Below are 25,716 nucleotides of genomic sequence, written 5' to 3'. Positions count from 1 at the left end.
GAAATCATCATATTGCTACTTGCACCTTGAGCGAGGCGAGAGGGAGTGTCAGACTCTTACTGAATAAAACCACCCCATTCCTACTCCTTCTTTTCCAGCCGGAGGCCCGGCAAACCCACTAGGTAGTAAGAAACACGCTACAATTTTATCTTATGTCGTAAAGTCAAGTAAACACGGAACATAATTCTTAAGTTTCAGCGTCATGAAAGTTGGAATCAAGAATAGTAATGTACGATCTCATCACATTGAACTAGCGAAAAGTGACCGATTTACTACACTTTGTAGGGAAAATAATAAAGATTAGTTGATAGCATAATAAAACATTGTTTCTTTAGCATATACCAGAAATATTCCTATCTCCATATCTAAGGGAGCATCCCAAACATGTTAGGAACGCGTATTATTATCTAATATAACATTTCACCCACAGACTAGTTGTAACAAAATTAGATTCTGGACGCGTACAAAACTTTCCCCTAATAATATGATTGAAAAAACTTCCATATCTCGTGGGATTTATATTGAAAACTAACTGTATTCGTGTCGTGTAATATTGCGTATACTTTGGGAGCTACGTGAGTTAATAATTGAAGTTTGTTAACTAGAAATATTAACTTTTAGCTAAGTATGCTAACATTTTTATGTGTCTGAGTACATTTTAAATTACTCATTTTATCCCCATAGGATTAATAATCTATTATAGTAGTCTGTAGGTCCTTTTCCACCAGAGATGTGCTATAGCTATGCTACGAAGATGTAAACGGTAAGCTGTGAAACTATGTTACCGTTTCCACTGATAATGACTGCCGCAAAGTATCAGTGTGAGGAAGATACGCAGCTCGAGTATGCGATGTATCGATAGTATGGAAGCCATCCGTAGCACGCATCCATAGCACGCATCTTTCCATATAAAAAACATATTTTAGTTGAACCCATTTCCACCAGTGCTAAGCTATGTGGACCAATGAATATGATTGGTGGAAGCGAAACGCATCCACAGCAACTTAGCATAGCACATTTCTGGTGGCAAAACACCCTTATAGTTGAAGTAAAATATTATTGACTCCAATTTCTGCACTTGCTCGAAAATACCAGCATTTTGGCTTCAAAGTTTTATCTCATATAGTTATAGTTAAAATGTTTAAACAAACTAACATAGTACCGATAATATATACTAAATACTTCTATACTGATTATTAATTACCACTAATCTTCAGAGCTGAACTCATTAACCACGCCAGCTCTCATGATAGGGCACTTAATGGGAGTGATCCCATTGTGGGCTCCCTTAAAGGGGGGCCATTAATATCACAATAAACACATTTGCAGCAATGAAATGGCGTATCACGTCCTTATTGGATTATTTATTGCTGGCCTACTTGTGACTGCCTCGGACGTTGGTGGGCAGTTTTTAGAAGTACCTACGTTCGATTCTTGGATCAATAAAACTCTTGACCATTGCCTAAGTCACTTTTGCTTAAAATGCTATTTGTTTAGTTCGAATAGTATCTTGACCTATAGAAATTACTGAAATATTAGTTGGTTTAGGTTGCACAGGTCGAGTTCATAAGCAGATTGTTGTACACAACATAGTGTAGATATCGGGTTCTTTATCACGAATTTATAATATTAAATTCGACTGCACGCTGCTCATGATGAAGAGTCCCTCTGTGACTCGAAAATACTAAGCCTTTCGTGATTTTCAGTTAATTTGTAAAGCCTTGACGATACAAGAGTAAATCTTAGCGTGGGCCAACGTTTTAAAAAAAAGACATGGAATTAATAACACAGTTTGCGATGCATAGATGAACTCTGTCTTTCTTTCTCTCTCTAACATTTAACTTTATGCAAATTTTCAGCACCACGACCAGACTTTTAGCTCACACTACAACAACGACATCATTTACCATTTCGTTCTTCAACATTTTATACAATACAATACATTTTTCTAGTATCACTAACCAGTTAGTACAGTAAATCACACGAGGCGAATGTGACGTAACCACAACAAGACGTATTGTTCACATCGGTAATTACACTCGCCCGTCCACTGAGCTCAGCACTACGTGACGGAACAGCTGTGCTGACTAATATGACTTCTATATGCTGTGTAATGTGTTAATATATATAATAACTTTATTATATATCTATCTATAACTAATCAAGAAGGGGTGAGCAAGAGTGGTTGAAAAATTGCTTATGCAGTTGTATCAATATGGGTTTCCCCATGGATTTACTTGCATAATCATCTATATCATAAATCTTCTATCTATCTATCTATCTTACTATTGTATTCGTAGAAACCAACATTGATTTTAAGGATTTTTAAGAAGAATAAGTAGTAAATGGTTGTCAAAGTGTGAAGTAGATGGAAAAGAGGTTGTTACTTTTTTTAAACATTGCCCCACTAGAATGTTCTCCTGTGTCGTGGGTGCATTTACAAACATACAAGTTCACATACACAAGACACCCAGACCCGAAACAACTATTTGTGGATCACATAAAGAGTTGCTCCGTGAGAGAATCGAAACCGCTACACGTCGATTAGCTGCTGGTTGCCCAGGCACTGTAAAAACCAAACAGTCTTCCATTTATAAAATAAATATTTCACCTAATTTTAACCCTATCATCTAACCAACAACCAATAATAGACGAAGTAAATAACACAGATTTAAATAACCAAAGTGGACTATAAATAAATATATTAATGAATCTGTTCATCCGTCACACACAGTCGGGCCCAATATAACTGGGGACATAACAGGCCGGTTTTAAACCATTGTTTCGTTTCACCCCCACCTATCCTGTCCCGGCCATTCGTAATAGACTCGATCAATTTAATTGCGGCTTTCGTAATAAAGTATGGACTATTTATAAGTGTCATTTGACCAATCAATAAGGTGAAGTCTCGCTCATATTCTACTGAATAAAGTTATCGTCATTTTATAACGTTAAGTTATATGTAGAAAGTACTATTCGCTATTGCCGCCCAACATGGGACCATTGTGGTCTGAAGTTTAAATTGAAGTTTACAACTGCATAATGATTAAATATATAATGTTAAACTTCTAACACAGACAATTATAATTTTGGACTCTCAGTATATGTCTGTCAAGGTTCTAAATCATTGTAGTTCCCAACCATGTGAAAATTATGGGACAATTTCTGCCAAATACAGCTTGACCCTAACTATTAAAAACATCGTTTATTATAATGGACTTAATATAATTCAGGATCACACTAAGGATTCAGCCATTCAGCCCATGGAAACAAAGACTAGGCCAATTACATCACACCTAATCAAAAGACGCCTAATTAATTTCGTAGACAAATATCAATCTCGTGCAAAAAGTAATTGCTACCATAAACATTTGGGAAGTCGTAAAATTCCCGGCGGCCATCTTGTTATTAGTGGACGTCTGGCTTCATTGTCTATGGTAACTTTCACAACTCGCAAAGGGTCACATTGAATAACGTCATGCCTTTTTTAAGGTGAAACTACAATACTATGTGATCTAATTAGTCCTAGGGGTAACTACAGAAGGAAGAGGTAAGATTCCTAGGTCTATTCATTTATGGTTGTTGTATTGTTGGCGCGGTCACGCACATCGTGTAGCGGGCTCGATTCCCGCGAGGCGCAACTATGTTCACAAATTGTTGTGTCGGGGACGTCTGGCTTCATGTGTATGGTAAACAACTTGTATGTTTGTTTTTTAAGGCACCTACGACATAGGATAAAATCATAGGATAAAATCTTAGTGTGGGTGTAGGGTTTTGTATCCAACACTACTGAGAGAAAAAATTATTGTTTCGAGAAAAATCGGCTTTGTTAGAACATGAATCCTATAAATTAGCAAATGGGCAAAATGGTTTCTTAGAACATGAATTCTATAAATCAGCTTGAATGGACTAAAGTAGGACTCGTATCATTACAGTCGACAATTGCTTATCATCTAAATCATATCCATTGATTAGCTGTCTATTCAAAATCATCATCAACCATCTATTTGTATCATAGTTAGGAATTCTCATAAAATGAACACATTGAAGGTATTTCATGGAATCGAAGAAATTACCTACTCACCTACTTAGAATATGATAAACATTATTTTGAGAAACACAAATTGAGGTAGCTTGATGAATATATTAGTCTACATGTCTTTATTATTATTACATTAGTCTATATTAGTCTTATAAGTTTGGGAGAGCCATGCTTCGGCACGATTGGATCGGCTCGACCGGAGTGATACCACAATCTCACAGAAAAGGTGAGATTACCGGAGTCCTTACTTCTCAATCTTCCCAATCCCAGAAATCTCCAACAACCTTTAAATTCTTAATCCCTAAAAGGCCGGCAACGTACTTGTAACGCTTTTGGGTGGGAATCTGTTCGTTTACCGACAATAAAAAAATGTCACAAAAAATCCTTACTAAAGTATATAGATACAAGACTTAGTTTGTTTGTCTTTCTTTCATATTAACAACGCACTTGTTACTCCTTTGGTTTTGTGCCTGGGCGCCGATGGTTACCTACCATATGGTGATCGGTCTGTTCGTTTGCCTCCTATTCTAGGGTGAGAGGCTATTAAAATTAATTTTATTGTCTGTAGATAAATTAAGGGACTATTTGTGATATATGTATACTTTCTTTTACTATACGAGGCTAAAAGCCAGTTAAATATAAAAGGTAAAAGGATTTATAACATGATTTCTGACTTGGTAATTCACTGTAATAAAATGTAAGTAGAATTTATAAGGGGATGTGTGGTAAAATATGTTTATTTACACTACTTAAGTATATTTCGTGGATGCAAAGTTTATTGCTGAGAAAATCCGAGTAATAATAGTAAAATGTGGATTTATAAACCGACGAGCATACATGAAAAAACTGATGACTGATAATGAAGCGAAAAAAGTGTGTAAGTTTCGTAGCAATTGGTGTTCCATTTTCTGCCTACCCCCAAGGGAGACAGGCCTGAACCTATTTGTATCTATGTAAATGTGGATTTGTGATCGTCTGTTGCAAACGTAAAGAAGATAGACAAACCTAACCGTTAAGTCTATATGAATTGTAGAAATATAATATGATGAATAGTTTTATTTTTCTTTTTTGACTCATTATTTTATTGGTTGATGTCCAACGTCTTGTGGGATCGCCATCACATAGAAAAAATACTGTGTTGATTTTCACAATAAAATTATCCAATTGTGTGTCCTAATCTCTATGTCAAAAGTTTGAAGTCCTGTATAAAGAACATAATATTATAGCGTAGGAACTAAGTACCACCATAGCTTTGCATAACACAGCATGAATAAATTAGTATCCATCCATACCCATATATTAAAAGCTATGTGTAATTACATACATACGTACAAACATACATTAGTGTTACGTACACACAGTCACGCGCCTCGTTAATTAGAACATTACTGCGACTAATTGAAATGTTACATTTTTATAATTGTTGTAGGCATATTTATTTTTAACACACCATTCTTATACAATTTTTGATAATTACTTTCGGTTAAGAGTGCTTTTCCACCACAGATGTGCTATGCTACGGATATGTATAGCTAAGCTGTGAAACTATGTGACTGTTTCCACTGATACTAAGCTATGAAGCTGTGCAAGTAAGATGCGTCACCGCAAAGTAGCTGTGCGAGGAAGATGCGCAGCTCGAGTATGCGATGTATCAATAGTAGAGAAGCGAACCATAGCACGCATCATTCCATATACGAAACATAGCTTAGCTGAGTCTGTTTCCACCAGTGCTAAGCTATGTGTACCAATTAATTTTATTGCATAACGTAGGATAGCACATCCCTGGTGGAAAAACACTCACTTTTAAAAGGAAACCAGAAGGAAACCAAGGAAACCAAGGAAACCAAACCTTGTTTATAAAGATTTTGACATTCGTTTCCCTCTCACCTCACCCAAGGCGAGAAAAGTCATTGGATGATTTCCCCTCTTAAAAACATACATAAAAGCAATTTCTGATACTAACAATATCTAACATATTATGTATAATTACGAGTGATATACACGTAATACATGGAATGCCCAACTTATAGGGATGTGGTGTAATCCAAAACAGTCGATATGATTGATATCGACAGTAGAACATTCACGGTGATTTATTAACACCAGGTGCTGTTTCATTATAACGATATCAAAAAAATATATTGATAATAATTTGTTCTGTGTGTCTCATGACTAATAACAGATGTTTTAAGAGATTTGAATGACTGTAAGTGCCATAGATAAGATTTTGATATTTGGTTGCTTTTCTAAGAGAATAAGGATGATGACGGGGTATGAAAATTAAAAATCTATTTAGTACGTCAAATATGAAATGAAAAAATATTATACGCGTACTTTTTTCTTTAGTCATATAAAGCAAAAAAAAATTCATGGGTTTTTCACTTCAAGGAAGATATAAAATAACTAGGTACGTACTTCTCTTTAAACCTTGATAACACTTCTCGGTACCACCTTACATTAGTTGGCTGGTAAAGAATGCCATTCACCAATAAGCCCGCCTATGTTCGTTTTGTATATAAAGTGTTAAATAAATAACAACAATGGTACATAGAATATAAATACTTAGTGATTTTTATTTTTAAGGATAGCAGACTATTAACCCAGTTATCACCAGTGATTCATATTATTACCAACATAAATCCTAATTATAAAAGTATTATCGTACGTTAGCCACACATCATTAAAAGGAAGCTACTTTTAAAATAATGAGAAAATAATAAGCACTTCCTTTCGATTTCACTACTGTAGACCATTAGATATAAAATCAATTTGTAATTTGTATGATTTATCACTTACGAAATGGATTTTGATATATATTATGATATTACTAACTGAATCCCTAACCAAAATTAAAACTAATTTCTGTTTAAACAACTACAATATTGTAGCGATGGTGTATGTTAATATTTCCACTACCATATACAGTAGTTGAAATATTGGCATACATCTTTGTTTTGGCTTAGTAATTAAAGACAGAGGAATTTGTCGTAGTAAGCACCAACTAAGTGAAGAAGGCGGCGAAGTGAATGGGCCGGTTCGGCCAGACTTAGTGGCCTTACAGAAAGTCGACATGAAACAACTTACTTGCTTTGTGTTTTGTGCGGAGGCCAAATTACCCCGGTCCCCAATCCCCGAATCCCCAAAAATCCTCAAATTCTATTGCTTACCATCAGGTGACCTGTATACCCGTTTACCAGCTTAGCTCTTAAAAAAAACTTATAAAGCATTACTAGGTACTTATGCTCTTCCTACCGCACAGGCGCAGCCGTAGGTAAAGCTTGTAAAAACAACCATAGTATTAATAATCCTGTCAAAAACACTCCAATATCAATGTATTTTATGAAGGAAATACATTTCAACAAAAGTTACGCCACATTTTAAACTGTCATAAAAAATATGTTTTTAAAACAGTTACAAACAACATATTATATTTAGCATATCCCTAATGAGTAATAAATTTATATTTTTAATTAACACCACAACGGTTTTGCCAGCGTGAAAAATAGATCGAATGTTTTTTTATACTAGCAACACCCGTTTAAGTGACGTAATAGCCGTGACATTGTAGAAAATGTCGTGAGATCTGAGAGTAACGGAGGACTTTGATATAAATAGGTCATGATCGAGGTTGAAACAAGGTCTCATAATATTTGGGAGTTATTTTGGATATAGTATGAGTAAGTTATACGGGATGTGACTAAATTAATTAGGAGAATATTTATTTTGATTTATTTGTGGGCAGGTGTTTTATGGCATAACGCAATGCTAATAGGGTATATGAATCCGTCTTGTTGATTATTTTAAAATATTAGACACGTATTTTTTACTTTCTTACAGAAACAAATACTTTTGAAGATAATAATATGATGATTTGGAATGTCACGTAACGTGACTTCTATGTACATTTTAGACGTAGAAATGGCGTATTTGTTTGCACTCCTAAAATTTGATTCGTTTTATCTAAATATCGTTAGCTTATATTGAAAAAATAAAATAATACGTGTCTAATATTTTTTCATTACCTAACTAACGGAAGAAACAGATTTTAAATTTTCATACCCCGTCATCATCCCTATTTTATTACAGTTTCTGACAATTTCTTGTCCTTTCAAATCATCCTCTACATACAAAAGATTTTTTTTTCCACCAATGCCAGTAAAAGAACTTGTTCATAATATGTAGATATTGTACTAACTTCCTGCAAGTAAAAAACATCTTCCTTGAAAATGTTTGTGTTACTACTGTATGTATTTTGCATGTAAATCTTTCTACTCATAAATCACGAAGACAGCTTTAATTGTTGTGACAATTTTCGTCCGTCATCCTTCAGTTTAGTTAATGTTTGCATGTGCCAAAAATATAAAAGAAATGTCTAGTTGCAATAGTGGAAATACTTGTCAACATGCTTCATTGTCATTAGCTAGATACGCAATATCATAATAACACTGACCTAACTAAACTATTTTATATTATGACTTTTTATTTTCCATAGTTTAGGGTCGGTTCATATCTGACGTAAAATACATTGAACGTATCATCTGTTGTTTAACTCATAAATCACGACATAACAGCATCATACTAATTTGGCCGTCTCCAAATAACTTCAGATGAGAGAAATATGAAATAAAAGGGCAGAGAAGATTAAAAAAAAACAAGATACATGACTACTAACTATATCTATACCCAGTAGGTACATAGGTGTAATAAAATATACTTTTAGCTTTTTATATTATGACGAGTTATTCTCATAATATAGGAAATACTACAATAAGTGATGAATTCGTAGCACAAATCCAACCTTCATACTATGAATTATTACTAAGAATTTTGGAACAGGAAAATACTTCATTTCTTGGTACTTCGTGTTTGGTAGAACTAAACACTGGTTAGGTACTTCAAGGTCAACGAGGATGATGATTATATAACATTAGATAAGTATACCTAAAAACCAGGTAGTAACAGTAGTGTTCAATTCATTTAACACGCACATTCTGAGATTGTCGTCTGTAGTAAGAAACGACATATACAACAGTGCTCTATGATAAACCTGAACCTTTTAAAAAGTGGTAATTATAAAAATGAATGGTGATTAGAATGTACCTATTAATTAATTATGGTTCGTTGATAATTTGTTAAACAGTACTAAAATTCTTGTGTACCTATAGTAATATTATTTGTTGGTGGCAAAAAGTACAGGAAAGGAAAAGCTACAAAAATGTAAGGCGTTGTAGCTATGCATACTTCTGCGCAATTCTAGTGATGAGTACCGTTGATGAGTAGCAATGAATTGATAAAAATACCCGAAAAGTACCACAATGGGCTCAAACAAAACATTACAAATACCAACATTGTGGAAACGACCTTCAAAAACGATACAATTTTAAAATTAGAGAAGAATTCACAACAACATATTGAATTTGTGTATGAAAATAAACAAACTCTAGTGTATCAGTCATTGCCGAGAGTTATTGGGAAAATAATCGGAATTGTTTCTTTAGTAAATATTCGTAGGTGCTGAAATACTTCGATCAGGAATATCTTAAATCTTTGTATGTATGATATGTTGAAATTGTATGATATTTCAATATCAATATCAGTAGCGCGTGATAGTCCACTACTGGACTGGTTCCATTCGGCTCCACTCAGAACCGTTCGACTCCGCTCGGCGTCACTTCACCCAGCTACACAGCTCAGGTCTGCATTGCTCGTCTCTGCACAGCTTTAGTGGAAACACCTACCTATTTACACGGCTCAGTTCCGCTGAACTCTGCGCATTCATCATTCTGTGAAAACTCACCCTTTTTTTTGAGGGGGAAAATCATCTAATGACTTCTCCCGCCTTGGGCGAGGCGAGAGGGAGTGTCAGACTCTTACTGACTAAAAACCACCCCATTCCTACTACTGTATTTCGAGCCGGAGCCCCGGTAACTCACGAGGCAGTTAGCAGCTCGGGGTTTAATTTAACTAAATAACGGGCATCACATAATAAATACTTCAGTCTATGAGACAGCTAATTAAAATATCAGTCTAGACCTAGCACTGTCTATTAGTCTGTTACCTAGACGGCAACACTTCAATTAGACTAGAATTTATGTTTGAGCTGTCAGTAATGATAAAGTCATGTTTCGGTGTAAGTACATAATTTCGGTGATATTCAAGTAAGATAGCAGATATCATTTCTCTGCACTAACCTATGGTTCACTGTTAGAAAATGTCTTAAGGCACTAAGTCCGCCATAGAAACTGCTGAACTATTATGTCTTCTAAAAAATAGAACTGACGTTGAACAGAGAAAAGTGGAAAACATTTTTTTATAATAAATATCGGGAGACATACTAAATTAACTAAAAATCAGGACTCTTCATCATCTACTGTCAATCAAAACTAGTAGAGCTTTTCTCCATAATTTTTTACACGTGATTAAACCGTGATTTTTATTGGAAAACATGGTCTAGATTGATCTTCAGTGCATTACTTATAGAAATTAATACAGCACTTTTAATGTGTTTATCCCAAAGAAGACTCTCAACTCAGACACAATCGTAAAATGTAAGCAAATTATAATAGACAGACAATATGAATCACATTGGAAACACAAGGTTCATCAAAATGGCCGCGGCCGCTGAATACATTTTATGGCCTGCCTTCCGAAATTGGGTCTGGCCCGACAGACATCCCTTGAGACTTGGATCGTACGGTGAAGGACTTCGAAATTGCATTGAGTTATACAAACAGCATTACTATATCTGTGATCTAAACATTTACAATAGATTGGACGACTTGCAGATCTAAGTTTTGACAAGGAAACTTATTTTGCAAATGTGACTCGTATAGAACTAGCTGTTTTAGTTTCGATCTTCGAGTTTCAATCATATACAACTTGTAACAAAATACCCATATACGTCAAGAAGCCCTGATGAATACACGTTGAATAGAATCTCTAAACAAAGTTTCAGCTAATACGTTTTAAAAAAAAATTGTAGAAAATACTTGGTATCGCATAGTTCTTGATTTCAAATCATACAAACGTGTCATAACACTACAGGGATCACTCGCTAATATTACGAAACATTTCTTCTGTCAATCTGCCTTGTACCTGTCTACCTAATGTTGATTCACGCGTCGGCGCGATTTGAAAAATTCATAACTTGGTACCATGAAAACATGAGTTCAAAAAACCCTTCCCGTATCGTTTGTTATGCTATCTAGAAACCGTGCAATTGATATGTATGTATACCCCCTTTTTGTTACACGTTGTATAATAGGTATAATGTGAATCGTGGAGTGTGGCGGCGTGATGACGATGTGAAGCGTGGTGTGGTGTTGAAGTTTCGATTCGTTTTGGCGCGCTTAACACTTTACCCCATAGTGTGCCGAAATGTAGACCTACAGAGAGGCAATGTATTTTCTATTGTGTCTCTTATACCGGCAAACAAGAGGTTAATACACAACACGTTTGTGTTGTTTTCCTGCGAATGGGCAAATCTAAAATGCTGTCTACTGTTTGGCATTAGATATAACTAACCACATTAGATTCACCTTAATATAAATGGCGAAAAGTATAGATTACGATTTATCATAAGTACTTAAAATATTAGATGCATAAGTAGCTAAAACACATGTATCGGCAAAGTGTGCAGGACACTGTTTGAACAAAATTCTGAGGCAAACTCGCTGTTTTCCCTATGGATGCTCACGCGGAGTGTATGTGAATATCGCCTAATGATGGTCAACCGCCAACTTTGTCGATTGTACCTACTTATAATGCGCATTTGTGTACGTCTGAAAGATTGATGAGTACACAGGTTATATATTAAATATTACGACTATTTAGCACATGTTTAAAGACATGTAAACATAAATATGGCACACGGAATTTGTCACGGCATGTGCTAATAGTTTGGAACAACATTTATTATAGTTAATCGTGTCGCAGTGTCAGGAAATTATTCGAAGTACTCAAATACACGGATATGTTTATTGTTATATTCGTAATAAATGCGCATTATTACGTAGCCATATTAATATCGATAATATCACGACTGCTGATTCCCAACTGTATATAGCTTTACACCCACTTTTCGCCATTCGTAAGTATTTGTTGCTCACGCCAGGAGATCATAAGTTTTTGAAAAATAAGATATATTGAGTTTCACAATCTAATGATAGGTTTGTCTATTATGTACCATTTAAATCCATTATTCTCAACACAACGTTGAGAAACATTACCAAATTAGGATAAACATCAATAGGTAATGGCAGAGCATATTCCAAACATAAATAATAAGTTGATAATAAGTTGTTGAACAAGATGCGTGCACGCACAATTTTCTTACTCGTACATTTGCAGCCAATTGAAGCCAGACTTGACATTCATATTCAATGCTACAATGTTCGAATTATAAAACAATTTCTCATTCGGTTAACAAGGAAACGGACGCGCAGATTGGTACTGCAATCCTTCTATTCATTCATTCGTTCATTCTTTGAATGAGTTCAGTTTTAATGTAAGACAAGTCAGTTTTGTCGAGTCATTGTTAATAGCACTAGGAAGCAAGAGGAAGATTTGGTTGGAGGTCGCTTGCAACTTCCAGTTGGGGGATCTGGATGGTATTGTTCAATAGTGGAACGTCTTGTGGTCTTCTGACTGAAATGATCAAGAAGGAGATTATAGAAATTGCAAGAAGAATGATGTACGAGTATAGACAATTCATGATATAAATCTGGTCGAGCAAAATGAAGGGATGAACGGTTCGTAGAGGACCAGTTGACTCACGTATGTTAATGAAGAAAAGCTCTATTAGTTTCGAGGCACACAGGGACTCTTCATCATGAGCAGCGTGCGCATACCTTGATTTTCTTTTTACGTTTTTTTTTTTTATCAAACCGTGCTTTTATTTAAATTGGTATATCTCACGATAGTTATAATAAAAACCATAGTATTTGCTATAGAATAAGTATAGGAACATAAAAATATTAAACGAGACATACTTGCTTGTGGTTGTACTGACCATAACCTCCTAAGTTTGAATTCCCTTCTACTTTTTATTAGTTCCAAGACCTTTTAACTTTAACCAGCTTAAGAAATAAAACTAGTCAAAACCCGAGACATTTTTATAGTCTGGCAATCTCATAGAGGATGATAATAATATTTTATTGTGCAGTGAAGATAAGGCAAACAGCAATGAAAATTTTTACAATTCTTTTTCAGAGATTTAACCTTCACTGAATATAGAAAAATGCAAACATTACCATGAGATGACATTTAAGATTTGTTGCTACTAAGTAGTTTCAAATCTTGATCAAATTGTAAAACATTTCAATATACCGTATCGAAATGTATATGTATATACGGTATCCAAATCTTTAAACTTTTCATTATTAATTCAATCTTTTCGGCTTACTAACTCAGTCACTGTCACTGTTTGAATAGGATTTCAGTAGCAGCAAGACAGCGGAGCAAATCTTTGTGTGATCCACAAATTGTTGTTTCGGGTCTGGGTGGTATGTGAATGTGCACTTGTATGTTTGTACAACGTACCTACGACATAGTTGAAAATCCTAGTGCGGGGCAATTATAAATGAAAATCTTACTTATAAAATAAAAATCATGAATATGATGTAATATTATCCAACAACACATACTTGTACCTAAACTCGTAAAGTAACTTTAAAAGAATGTTCAAATTCAAACGATGTAGATCTAATAATTTCGGATCTATGAGTGTCCAGGGAGCTGTGACCTCTTTATATGCAACCGAAGCTCCTATCTAACATAGTATTACAAATTGGCATCAAACCTCGAGAGATATCGATATTTTTATATTCAAAAGTGCAATTTTGTTCTCACAGATATGTTACATTGAGATCAGCGTGGGATTTGTAAAGAATATGAATATATCTTTGTTAGAGAATACTGTTGAAGCCAGCGATTTATATGATGTGCAACTTTTATTTTTGAATGTGGTCATTGCTTAATATGCATTTAATATTAAATGGTTTTATTCAGCCAGTTGTAAAACAGTTTATGTGCAATTACCATACTTACCATCAGGTGGGATTGTAGTCAAGCATTAGTTTTTGTCTAGACAAACAGAGATTGGTTTGCAAGTCTTTTGATGACCTTACCTCGTATATTTTAAACATAAGAAATCAATTTGGTATAATCTGAAACAATAAAATCCAGCGACTGACAATTGACTAAATATAAAAACTTAATCAAAACAACCACACCACATGTCTACCTACCAACATCATCCCACCCATTCCCCATGAAACCCAATCCTAACATACACCATGGAAACCCATAAAAAACACCATAGGTACTGGCTATCACCCCATTAGTATTTTTATACGGCACGCTACATAAAATTTTTACCGTTCCCATTTACCGGTATATTAGCGCGAGTCCAGCCACGCGTATGCGCTGGCGCAACGCCAAATGTCACCGAGATTTGAACTTGGAACGTTGTTATTCTTGTAACGTACACCCGTGTTATTTGCAGTGAAAAATGTCATGATATGGATTTTAATAGCGGTCTGGAGGACAATGTCAATTTTGAAATGCGCTTTTGTAAAAATTTCATCTTTAGGGCCTCCGGCTCGCGAGACGATCTCCGGCCACCGTAAGTGCGTGCTGCGGTCGGCGAGCAAGGGTAGTTCACCGCCCGAACAGAACCAGACCCGTGCGTGCGGCGCGTTGCGTTCCGCGCGCGCCTCAAAGAGCCATCAGACCACCACAGATGGGGCCCAGTAGGGCTGATGCCTGATCCGGAGCTGCGGACAGGGTTTACCGGGGCTCCGGTTCGAAAAGCAGGAGTAGGAACGGGGTGGTTTTTAGTCAGTAAGAGTCTGACACTCCCTCCCGCCTCACCAAGGCGGGAGAAGTCACTGGATGCTTTTTCCGCCCTCAAAAAAAAAAAACAGGGGTTGGTTCCAGGTAGCTGATGTTGATAGTGTAGGTACTGGATGAACGTTTTAAAAAAAATTGAATTGCTATAGACAGTGTATCTATAATAGGTATGTACTGGAATAATAATAAGTATATAGTGCATTATAAAAAGACGATCAAAATGTAATTCTAAACATAAAAATTAGATTGAAGTATCTGTCTGCAATGTCGATAGGTGTAAACTCCACATTGAGCTTTTATAGTTCATTTGCACGTTGTAAAAACTTCAACAAGGCTTATAATATACTGATATGGATTTTATTATCTTTTTGCGAAGACAAGTGCAGACATTGAGGTTGTGAATTTGCGAAAATAAGCTCATTGAACTATGTAATCGAAATTTTTATGTTCCTTCAATATATTTTCAACTTCAATACGCACACAAACTCACACCTTTCTCTTATGTGGATGGGTAAAAACAGAGAGCTCAACCAATCAGGATCCTTTCATATTTATTTTTGAACGTTGCCTCACACTAGTGTTTTCTCCAATGTCGGTGGTGCGTTTACAAACATATTCACGTAAGTAGTATATGACACCCAGACCTGAAAAAACAATTTATAGATCGCACAAAGAGTTGCTCCGTGCAGAAATCGAACCCGCTACACGTTGCGCGGCAGTCGGTTGCCCAGCCACCGCACCAACCGTCTCCATTATTTATTTTACCGTGCAGTCAATTTAACATCAATTACCATATTATGCAAACAAAAATTAGAAATAATTTTATCAAAAACAAGAGGAACTCCTACATTTCCTAAAACCAAAATATTTATTTCTTCGATATAAAAAAAACCACTTCTATCGATAGTACTTTCGAGTATCGCAATAAAATTTTAAAATAAATAAACAAATAGAAATTCACGGCCACAGATTATTTACTTTTGCAGCCGCATAATTTTCATAAATAATATACATACACTGTAATATACCACAGACTAAATATTCTCAAGGCGAATGCATCCGCCCACCATCCCGTACATTTCTATAGTAATATTAATTGAATTGAAACATTATCGTTTGTTCGCTTCCAACTCATAAATTACTGGCACGATTTTGGTACAATGTTTTAAGAGGATAGCTTGGAAATTCTAGTCAAATCATAATATAACTTCACCATTAGTGAGTGGTGTCTAAATATGCTTAGAAAGTACATATAACTTGGAAAAGTTACATTGGCACTTTGCCATAGGTTTTCAAACCGGGCATCTTAAGCCTAAAGTAATGGAACTTCCGTAAAAACCTAAAAAATAGAGCTATTTCGTGTTTTAGGAATATTAAGATTCCCGGATTCGTCCGATTTCCTGCTTGACCGTGACGATACTACCAAAGAAGTAATCAAGTCATCTTCACGATATATTTAATCAGATCCTTTCTTTTTATTAATTAAATATTTTACTTTGTTTTCTGCAACGAAACGTCAGTCCTTGAAAACTCAAAGTCAAAGCAGTAATAATTATGAATTTGTACGATGTAAACAATTTCTAGTAAACAATCGCTTAACGAGTTCATTAACTCTAAGAAAGTTAATTATCATCAAATTAAATTACTTGTGAATTTCATTGTCTTACATATTTCATAGATACTGCTTAAAGTATTAACTGCCTTTTGATTTAGAACTTCTATTATAGTACAGTCATGGTTTAGAATCTAAAACGGTTTAAAGTTAGTTCTGTAACTGTACAACTATCCTGGGTGTTATAAATATTAATTAACTATGTAGAACAGAAAACTTAAATTCGTAAAAATAAGTATAAAGAACATAGTACTCCTCTGGTGTTGTGGGTGTCCATGGGCGGCGCTGATCGTTTACCATCGTTTGCTCGTTTGCAACCTATTCCATAAAAAAATACCCAAAAACATTACTGAAAGGTAGGTACTGGACAGCAACAAGACAATTTATTTTTAACCAGCAAACTATTCCTGTATGACTCGTTATAAAGGAAATTTATGCGGGCGGATACTGTAAACGTCAGCTAGCTATTTCATTGAACGTATATCAATAGATTTCTGATTTCAGTTAGACGGTGACGCAGTAAAAAGGAAGCTATATTTACGATACGGAAATTCTGGAATGTTCTTGAAAATAGATTACAGTACTTAATTCAAAGACAAGGAATCCTTATTGTTTCTTAGGGTCAATTTATATTAGCGCAGAGTCGAAGCGCATCGAAGCATCTTTCCAAAACTGAATATAACAAATACAGCGTAACGCACACATTATATCTGAGATTTTAAAAAGGCGCGCGCATTCGTCAGAATTCGCGCGTCTGCGCGCGAACAACGCTTCGACTCTGCGCTAGTATAAATTGACCCTTACACTGTGGAGTTAAGTTTCAATTTATTATGTGCAATTTTGGATAGACGCTTCGATGCGCTTCGACTCTACGCTAGTATAAATCGACCTTTAGAGTTAAAGACATATACATACAGCCTATGTCTTTACTAAAACCAATGTCTTGAAGATCGGTAAGAATGAAATGTGTTATAAAGGCTAATACCCATCTGTAACAAATTACTATCTGTAATAACCTATAATCTTATCTCTATTAATGGAACCCTCTGTAAATGAGACAATTTTTTATTTATACCTAGTTATCTGAGACACTGGGTTAGTGGAATACCTCTATAAGTGATACCAATTTGCAGGTCCCTTGATGTCTCACAACAAGGTTTCGCTGTATTTACATGACTTAGGGTCGATTTATATCTGATGGAACATGCGTTGTGTATTATCGGTCACGTAACACCAGGACATACAAATGTATATAAAAACACTTGACCGTTCACACTCAACCGATGATATGTTAGTGCAACTGATGATACGCTCGACGTATTTTACGTCAGATATGAACCGACCCTTATAATAAAACGTTACCTACCTACATAGAAGAAAATTGTAGTGCAGTAAAATTACAAAAAGGGCATCTCCTCTTAAGAAAAAAAACGATAATTCTTATTACTTAGCAGAACACTTTAAAATGATAGTGGCTAGAAAATTCCGATTATCAATTTGCCAACAAAAAATATTCACGCGACAGCTGTCATCTGAATGGAAAACATTTTATTCACTGGACTATTTCAATATATACCGTAATTATGTAGATATAGCGGACTGCCAAATGTTAGCTGTGAAATCATAATTATTGTTGATGTGTAATAAACGCAGTAAGTATTTCAAGGGACTTTGACTTAGTACAAGTTTGATTTACGTTTAACTAGATCGTGATTGGATGATGGCCAATGGACGAACCAATCAAATTGCCGAACGCGCTGTCGTTTCGATCTTATTCAAAAAACTAAATCCTAAAGCAAACTCGAACTAAGGCCCCTGTACGGTTTGATGTATCTTTTAGCTAATAAGGAAAATCATCCAATAGATTCTCTTGCCTTGAGCGACGCGAGACAGAGTTTCAGACTCTTACTGACTAAAAACCTTCCTATTCCTACTCCTCCTTTTTGAGCTGGAGCCTAGGTGACCCGCTAGGCAGTCCGCAGCTCCAGGTACGGTTTGATGTATGCCTCGATCATTCGCCTTAACTGTAAATCGAACCTAAGACAACCTTTACCGCATGCAAACTAAACTTAAAATGAATCTATAGAATATACACACCACAAACGTTATAAAAGTTCATTTATAAAATACGAGTAGAACAAACTATGAACCTCACACATTACAGTCAGGGCATCTGTTTAACATCATTCAGGAAAATGAGTAATAGGTGCCCACAACTCATCAAGAATGGCCACACAATGAGAAATTCACGATTACGGCCAATCAACGGGATTTATATTCCAAGGAGAATTTGTATTAGATCAAAACATATAAACAGATCAAGACGTAATGCTTGTTTGTTTGCATACTGTAGTATTAAATAGTTCAATATTACTCATTAATCTACTAGATTAATATTTTTCAGATTGAGCGATCGATAGAGGAAATGTTAGTCTTTTAATTTACTAGTCGTATAGTAAATCAGTTGATTTAAGTAGTTTCAACAAGTATTTTAAAACAACTTACTAAATTAATCACGGTTTACTCACGTATATTAATGGAGAAAAGCTCTACTAGTTTCGAGTTACTTACAGAGGGACTCTTCATCATGAGCAAAGTGCGCAGACGCGCAATAGGCTGAATACCGTGATTAACTAAAAAGTTAATTAGGTAGGTACTTTAAATCCTTAGGCATCTCTAAGTTTAATTATTTTTGCTTTGTGAGATTCGTCTCCGATCTGATTTACAGAATAACCGAAAAAAACTCACCGTTTATTTTCTGTTTTGATACATGTCATACGGAGTTGCGAATATACGAATAGAATAATTTGAACACAGTAACTATCTAAGTATCAATAGCCCTTTCAACCAAAAACATATCCAACATAAAATTTAATGCAATTCTCCCTAAATTACCAAATTAATAGCTTATTAAATCATATCAAAATATCGCTGGAAGTAGCAACAATAGATCATAGTGACAGTTGGATCACTGCCAGGATCATATTAATTTACGTAAAGTGGTGTGATCCAGTCGGTAGGTGCTGCGTACAGAATTAAATTATGACAAGTAACTATTGTGTGAGAAGCTTTGAAATCAGACCACCATGAATGTACGTGGGCTATTTTAATTTGACACGAATGAATGTTCTAGAAATAATGATGGTTTTCTGTCTTTTTTTTGTTTGCTTTTTTATTTGTCATTGTTGTTTTTGAAGGATATGTTATTTCTGTATTTTATGTCGACTGTATTTGCGAATATGTTTTTCTATGAAATCTTTTATTTTTTTGTATACATTGTTGTTAACGCACATGTGTGTTGATGTCCTTACTGATGCTTTTTGCTTCTACTTTTAATAATTATTTCAACTGCAAAGCCCAGCAGAATCGAAATAGTAAAACATTTTTTTGCTACAAAATAATATTGTAGTATTGATACTATACTAGGATTTTCTCCTTGAATGAATAACCGATCACATGTAAGACACTTCTTTGCACCCAAAAAATATTTTAAACGGCAATGATATTTAAAGTGTCCTATAAATAGCCCAGCTCACAAACTTTAATAAAATTCCCTATTATGAAAAACATACGTTCACCTTTACGCAAAATACATTCAAATTACTTCAAAATTATGCGATTAATTACATATTTTGTGGAGGTACAAGTTTCTGTACTGAAACGGCGACACATCAAGCTATACAAAACCATTATAAACTGACCGTCGAATGTGCGGAAAGATCATACAAAGGGAGACCATGGTAAACTGGTTTTGTGTAACCGTGTTTAATAATAATTAAGGATACGTGTCAGCTGCGTCAAATCTCACGTTTGTAACAAGTCTTATATGTATATAAGTAATTACTCAATGTTTTAACGATTGTTCCCATGTTTCATAATATTTATTCAATTTGGTATTTATTATTGTAATTACTAGCTTCTGCCAGCGGCGTCGCCTCCGTTCTCGTGGGTTAAAAAGTCCTATCACCCAAGTCAGCTCATACCCTATCTGTTTGCAAAAGTTCATCAAAATCCGTTCAGTAGTTTCAGCGTGATTGACGGACAAACATTCAATCAAAGAACGTAGTCCGGTCCGGCGCGGACTACCTCCGGAGTTGCGGACTACCTAGCGAGTTACCGAGGCTCCGGCTTGAACAGCAGGAGTGGGAACGGAGTGCTTTTTAGTCGGTAAGAGTGACACTCCCTCCGAGTGACGTGAGTGAAGTCATTGGATGATTTTCCCCCAGTATGTAGTGATGTGAAATTTAACCAAGTACCTAAAGCTAAAAGTACAAGTATACAGTATAAACACATAAGAGTTTCTCCAGTCACATCTTCGCCTTTGATCTACGTCTATTTACCTAACTTATATGCTTCAAAGCGCTTATTTACCGTGGTATGAACGAGGAATGTTGTTACCTACAAGGAACACGTTTCTACGAAGAATTTTCTGCATTCTATTTAATCTTTGGAGTATCTGATGATTTAATTTTATGGGATTTCAGAATCAGTTCATATAAAAGATGTTTTCTCAGATTACTATTTGAATTTTTTTAATGGTGTTTTTCAGTAGTAGATTATCTTGCGTCATGCAGTACCTAATCTTAAGCCACTATTAAACGTATTTAATTATAATTAAGTAATAAACAAAACAACTAGGTACTTTTTTATGGCATAGGTACGTTATTTTCGCGGCCTATGTCTTCATGGAATACCTATAACCATGAAAACACCTAGACACTGATATTAGAGCCCTACCCAACATTTTCTACGCGACAAGGCGATAGTGCTGACGTGTTCAACGTTTCATTTAAAAATCTCACCTGAAATTTTGTAATTCTACTACATTTATATACTTACTCATTACTCAATCCTAGTACCACTTGCCATCAACACATAGCTAAAGGTCGTCGTTCAGCATTGAACCTTGCTACGCTTCATATAAAGTCAGTATTTGTAAATATCTTACGGAAAAACAGTTCATGTTGATAAAAATAGTTATATTTACCTGAAGTTTTGTTGTTGTTATCTTGTCATTGAGCGAGTCATTAGTAAGTACTTTGGGTTTGATTTCAGAGCCAGGCAATACGAGAGGAAAATTCTTCAGTTGAAATTTACATCACACACATCTATACTAATATTATAAAGCTGAAGAGTTTGTTTGTTTGAACGCGCTAATCTCCAGAACTACTGTTCCGATTAGAATAATTCTTTTTGTATTGAATAGTGCATTTATCGAGGAAGGCTATAGGCTATAAAACATCACGCTATGACCAATAGGAGCCAAGCAGAGCTGGTGAAACCGCGCGGAAGTAGCTAGTAATAAATAAACCTAGGTAGACATTTTCGGAGCTGCGGACTACCTAGGGTTTACCGAGACTCCGGCTCGAAAAGCAGGAGTAGGAAGGGGAAAATTATCTACGGCGCATTCCAATAACCTACCTATCGGTAAATTTGCCTACCAGAGGTAGAATTTTGACACATTTTGTATGGAGCTTATGTCAAAATTCTACCTCTGGTAGGCAAATCTACCGATAGGTAGGTTATTGGAATGCGCCGTAGATAATTTTCCCCTTTTCAAAAAAAAGTAGGTAAGTATCTTACTTTGGTTTTGATATCCGAGCCAGGCAATACGAGAGGAAAAAATCTTCAGTCCTAATTTACATTATACACAATTAAATAAACCAAAGTAGCCTTTTTGGATTTGTTGATAAAATTTGGTGTGGGTAGTGTCATTGTTCTCTATTTTGGTATTATCCAGCATCAAACTGACACTGATATTTATAGGACACTTTATTCCCTAACAAAAGATCACATTAAGATTTTGATTACTTTAATTCAAAGAAGAACATTACTGTACCCTTAAGTTTGCTTTAGTTGAACGAAAACGAAATAAGAACGCGCTCGGCGCTCTGATTGGCCGGCTCGAATAAATCAAAAAATCAGAGCCCCGAACGCGCTCTCGTTTCGATTATTAAACGTAAAGCTAATTCGTACTAAGGCTACAGATCTAGTCTACTAAGCCATTACAACAGTTTAAGTACATACTTTCTTATTTATAGCAATAAATAAGAAACAACAAAATCATTTTGTCCCAAATTAATCCAGGGTATTACATAAAGCACTTCACAGTTATTTACATAATACATTAAGATTCAAATAAGTAAAATAGTACTAAGAAACCATAAACTCAATTATCCTGAACAATTGGCCGACTGATTCAATGCCGCGCTCCTTAAATTCAAATTAAGATTCAACACAATGTTGCCATGCTAAAATATTCTAATATAATAGATCTATTAATGATTCTGTTTGTTAATGCTAATTTGTTTTTGTTGTAAATAAACTTTTTAAGTGATTTTATTTCGGGTAATAGAGAAATCTTAATGAATATTGTAAATCTGGTTTGTTTTTCAAATAAAATTAAAGTTCGGGAAAGAAAATGGGTAGTTCGGGGGGCCGATCTAATTACTTTTGACGTAGAAAACCTGTTAGGGTTAGAGTACATTACGTATACTAAAATGAAGATGCACATTTCCTTAAACTGGATAAAATTATGATATTTGTAAAATACCAAACATTGGCTGGATATAACAACGACTGCACGGTTGGCGCACACCGTGTAGTGGGTTCGATTCCCGCACGGAGCAACTACGTATGATCCACAAATTGTTGTTTCGGGTCTAGGTAAATTATATGTTTGTAAACGCACCCACGACACAGGAGAGGAGAAAATCCTAGTGTGGGGCAACGTTTAACAAAAAAGGAACCTTTGAGATTGACCTCAGTTACAAGCTATTAGATATCCTTTATCTTCTAGGTAGAGGTAGGAAATAGGCTGATAATGATGAAGCATACACACGAAGTTATTACCTATATGATTCTAATTAGGTATTTTAATGGGCACATTACGTACTCAAAATACTTCCATTCATAATGGGATCATTAACACCATAAATAAAACTAAAAGTGTTGATAGTGCCTTCTATTAATATTAATACAGTACCTTTGAATTCAAACAAAGGACAGAATTAAAAACAATACGTTCATGGAAACAACAAAAGGTTTTGTGGTAGGTAATTTGAAAATTATGTAAATTGCAAATTGACAGATGACGGACCTATTTGCGAAATGGCTTACCTACAGTAAATAACATAATAAGCACAGAAAAGGAAAAAAATAAAGACCTGTAAACAAGTTGGCTATTATTGACTTCAATGGATAGGTACTAAATTAAATAAATATTTACATATTTATGTAGGTAATAAGTATCTATGTATAGTACAAACATATATCATTATTATTTATAATTAAATCATAATCAGAACATTGAAAAAAAATGTAACAACGACAACGACGAAAACAGGGTGACAAAAAAAATGTACTCAATATTTTTTTTAAAGTTTACCTAGTATTAAAAATAAATATGTTATTATTGTTTAGACTATGTAGTATGTAGGTAAGTATATATAAATAACAATAACTGTCTTCTATTCGTTGGAATCTAGAATGAATTATTATTTAGACATTTTTTTCTATTTTAATATTATAATAAATTACAAAATTAATCCGATAGACAACTTACCATCTTCTTTAATGGCGTCTTTCCCGCCGGTATTCTCCACATCAGCCATATTTTTTAAAACACAGACACAACACTCATGAAATCCAAAACAATTTTAATATAAACCAACTTGTCACACGTAATTTAATGATTTTTCTTTCATTACACCAACAAAAATAATAAGAATATCCATAAACACTTCTGTTTATTTAAGTATAATTTTATTTTATTAAAAATAAAACTGTCAAAAATGTTTATAAAATAAAGTAAGTTCGCGCGTAAAACTTTCCCGCCAGTAACCGATTTTTTTAGTCTTGGCATACACGTCCCTATGCCTCAAGAGATGATCACAAACTGTTCTATTTTGGTAGATGGAACAAATTGAAAGATTTATAAAGCAAGAATAATTTGCGGAAAATACCTACTTTAGCGGTTGTTTGTGTATCAGATTTTTTATTAATAAATTGTAATGTAAATAACACTTGAGGCCATATCTTATTCATTTCAATGACATCAGTACTATCCATTGTAATGTGAAGGTTTTCAGGCCGCTAATAATTATTACGAAATAAGAATAAAATTAATTTTTCATAATTGAAAATTAAATGGTTAAGGGTGTTACAAAGTTTTATTTAACTTTTTGTATGTTTATCTAACAGTTTTTGTTAGATACCTAAAAATACAATTATCGCGAGAACTCGACAGTGACCGGAGTAATATCAAGGTCTCACAAAAACCTGCCGTGAAACAACGCTGCCGTGAAACAAGGCTTGTTTTGCCGTGTAATAAAATGTATAAAAGAAATTAGTTTAGGGCCTTCACCTTACGGAATAAATTCTTTATTGTCTATTTTATGAATTTAAGTAACACAGTGAAACCTTACTGAACTATTTATACTTTACTTGTAAATTGTACTTTTATGAAAATCATCCCATTACTACTTCCACCTTGATTGAGGCAAGAGAGAGTGTCAGACTCTTACTGACTAAAAATTCCTTCCTTCGAACCGGAGCCCCGGTAACCCGTTGTGTCTTCCGCAATATTGTACTAACCATATCTACTTTGTAGTCTTTACATCAACAATATAGATAGGAATTTATATTAAAGTTGTTCTTGGCAGTGCACTTTTTCAGAATAATTCCGGATCACAGTTTAAAGTATGTATTTGTTTGTTATAGACTTCGTACGTTCATCTGGGAATTGATTCAACAAGTCGAAGTGCGCCACCAAGAAACTGTTTCAATATAAATCCTTCACTGAGACGTATTTCTAGTGATTGTGAAATATTTAATGGGGCGACGTGTTCGCTTGCAACTTTGCCTTCCTTAATCTTGGAGAAATGCTGGCAGCTCTTGAATATTGTTGCATATGGAATGCTCCGGGTTTGAATAAATATTTGTGTCCATGAAGCTGGATTTGTTCTTTATTGTTTCAGATATGTATAAAATAGAGAGTAACATAAAATAACATTTCACATTCTGATCTCTGAATGGATAGGCAGATGTGCCTAATTTATTTAATATGACACTTTTTCAGTACTCAAAAGTGTCAAGTACCTAAATATAATGCACAGTAGACACAGTAGTTGGAAAACTGGCAGCTATAATATATGCCACATAAGATTCGACATTAAATTTATTTTACTGTAGTTATAGGTTACCCCAATTG

At 34.8% G+C, this 25,716-nt stretch overlaps 1 protein-coding gene across 2 annotated transcripts in view; it reads right to left on the bottom strand.

The window, feature by feature from the left end:
* Positions 1-24,399, bottom strand: part of LOC118272456 (adenylate cyclase type 2) — a 210,907-nt gene extending 186,508 nt beyond the window's left edge. Inside the window, exon 1 of one of the 2 annotated variants that reach the window (XM_050693261.1) lies at positions 24,070-24,399. In XM_050693261.1, the coding sequence (XP_050549218.1) occupies positions 24,070-24,118 (49 nt within the window). In that variant the 5' untranslated portion in view covers positions 24,119-24,399. The remainder of the gene's footprint in view (positions 1-24,069) is intronic. The other variant, XM_050693259.1, reaches the window with a different exon arrangement.
* Between the last annotated feature and the right edge of the window lie 1,317 nt (positions 24,400-25,716).

This window comes from Spodoptera frugiperda, chromosome 4, assembly GCF_023101765.2.
Source record: "Spodoptera frugiperda isolate SF20-4 chromosome 4, AGI-APGP_CSIRO_Sfru_2.0, whole genome shotgun sequence".
Taxonomy (NCBI): domain Eukaryota; kingdom Metazoa; phylum Arthropoda; class Insecta; order Lepidoptera; family Noctuidae; genus Spodoptera; species Spodoptera frugiperda.
This window is presented reverse-complemented; position numbering and strand designations above follow the sequence as displayed.